General features: G+C 54.8%; 1 protein-coding gene across 1 annotated transcript in view; it reads left to right on the top strand.

Moving 5' to 3' along the window:
- Nucleotides 1–1,284: 1,284 nt before the first annotated feature.
- CD99 (CD99 molecule (Xg blood group)) overlaps nt 1,285–1,369 on the top strand; it is a gene marked incomplete at its 5' end in the record, with an annotated part of 13,345 nt that continues 13,260 nt past the window's right edge. Inside the window, one exon of the mRNA XM_008051982.1 lies at nt 1,285–1,314. Coding sequence (XP_008050173.1) covers nt 1,285–1,314 — 30 coding nt within the window. The remainder of the gene's footprint in view (nt 1,315–1,369) is intronic.

Below are 1,369 nucleotides of genomic sequence, written 5' to 3'. Positions count from 1 at the left end.
GGGGGGGGGGGGGGGGGGGGGTGTGCGAGGCTTTCCCCCTCGGGGGTGGAAGTCAGGCAGGGTGCGCTCAAGGAGCTTGGGCTCGGAGGGGCGGATTCGAGGCGGTTCTGGCCGGCCCGGGATTGGGTCTCGTGCCGAGGACACAGACGCATCATTCATTCCTCCCCTCCTTCATTCATATGCATCACTCATTCCTTCCTTCATTCATTCATATGCATCACTCATTCCTTCCTGCATCTGTCCCGACCTCTGGGGTTTCCGTCCGGCTTTGGGGGATCCGTGGAAGTACACGTTGTCGTGGCTGCGGGGGTTTTTCCGGCCGGGCGATCACGCCGGGGGGCGGCCAGGAGTTCGAGACCCGCCGGGGCAGCCCAGCAAGACCCCACTCCCAAGCCCCAAGAATCAAAACAAAAAAACTTGTTGCTCAAAGGGAAAGGGGCGGCCTCGCCCCGGTGACTCATCTTCCTGGCCCTGAGCCCGCGGGCGGGTGCGGGTGCGGGAGGGACTTTCCGGGTCGTCCTCGGAAGCCGGGCCGGAAAAAGGGGGGGGTTGGGTGCCGAGTTTGCCTTTTTATTTTTGGAGTGGGGGTCTGGCTGTGTGGGCCCGTCTGGGGCCCAATTCCCGAGGGAGACCCCGACTCGATCAATAAGTGCATAAATTTTAAAAATCCACAGGTATCCCAAAGTCAGAGCCAGGTGCTGTATTTCTTTTATTTTTATTTTTATTTTATGTTATTTTTGGAGTCGGGGTCTGGCTGTGTGGGCCCGTCTGGGGCCCAATTCCAGAGGGAGACCCCGACCCGATCAATAAGTGAATACATTTTAAAAATCATAGATAGACCAAAGTCAGAGCCAGGTACTGAATTTCTTTTTCTTTTTCTTTTTTTGTTTTCAATTTTTTTCAATTTTATTTTTGGAGTCAGGGTCTGGCTGTCTGGGCCCGGCTGGGGCCCAATTCCCGAGGGAGACCCCGACCCGATCAATAAGTGAATACATTTTTTAAAAAACCCCACAGATATCCCCAAGTCAGAGCCAGGTGCCGTATTTCTTTTTTTATTTGTATTTTGTTATTTTATTGAGTTGGGGTCTTGCTGGGCGGGCCAGGCTGGAGGGCAGAAAAATAAAATTTCGATTTTTTTTTAATGATTTTTTTTTTTTTTGAGTTGGGGTCTGGCCGTGGGGGCCGGGATCATCCTTTTCTTTTCTTTTTTTTCCCCAACGATGGGGGTCTCGCCCGGGGACCGTCCCCGCTGACGTCCGCTCCTCTTCTCTCTGTGCCTTCCAGACTTCGACTTGGAACACGCCTTGGACAGCGGTGAGTCCTGCGCCGGGAGACCCTCGCTGGCGAGGCCGAGGCGGGGGGGGGGGGG

Source organism: Carlito syrichta, unplaced genomic scaffold (assembly GCF_000164805.1).
Source record: "Carlito syrichta isolate Samal-C Ts95f unplaced genomic scaffold, Tarsius_syrichta-2.0.1 Scaffold249845, whole genome shotgun sequence".
In the NCBI taxonomy this organism is placed as follows: Eukaryota; Metazoa; Chordata; class Mammalia; order Primates; family Tarsiidae; genus Carlito; species Carlito syrichta.
This window is presented reverse-complemented; position numbering and strand designations above follow the sequence as displayed.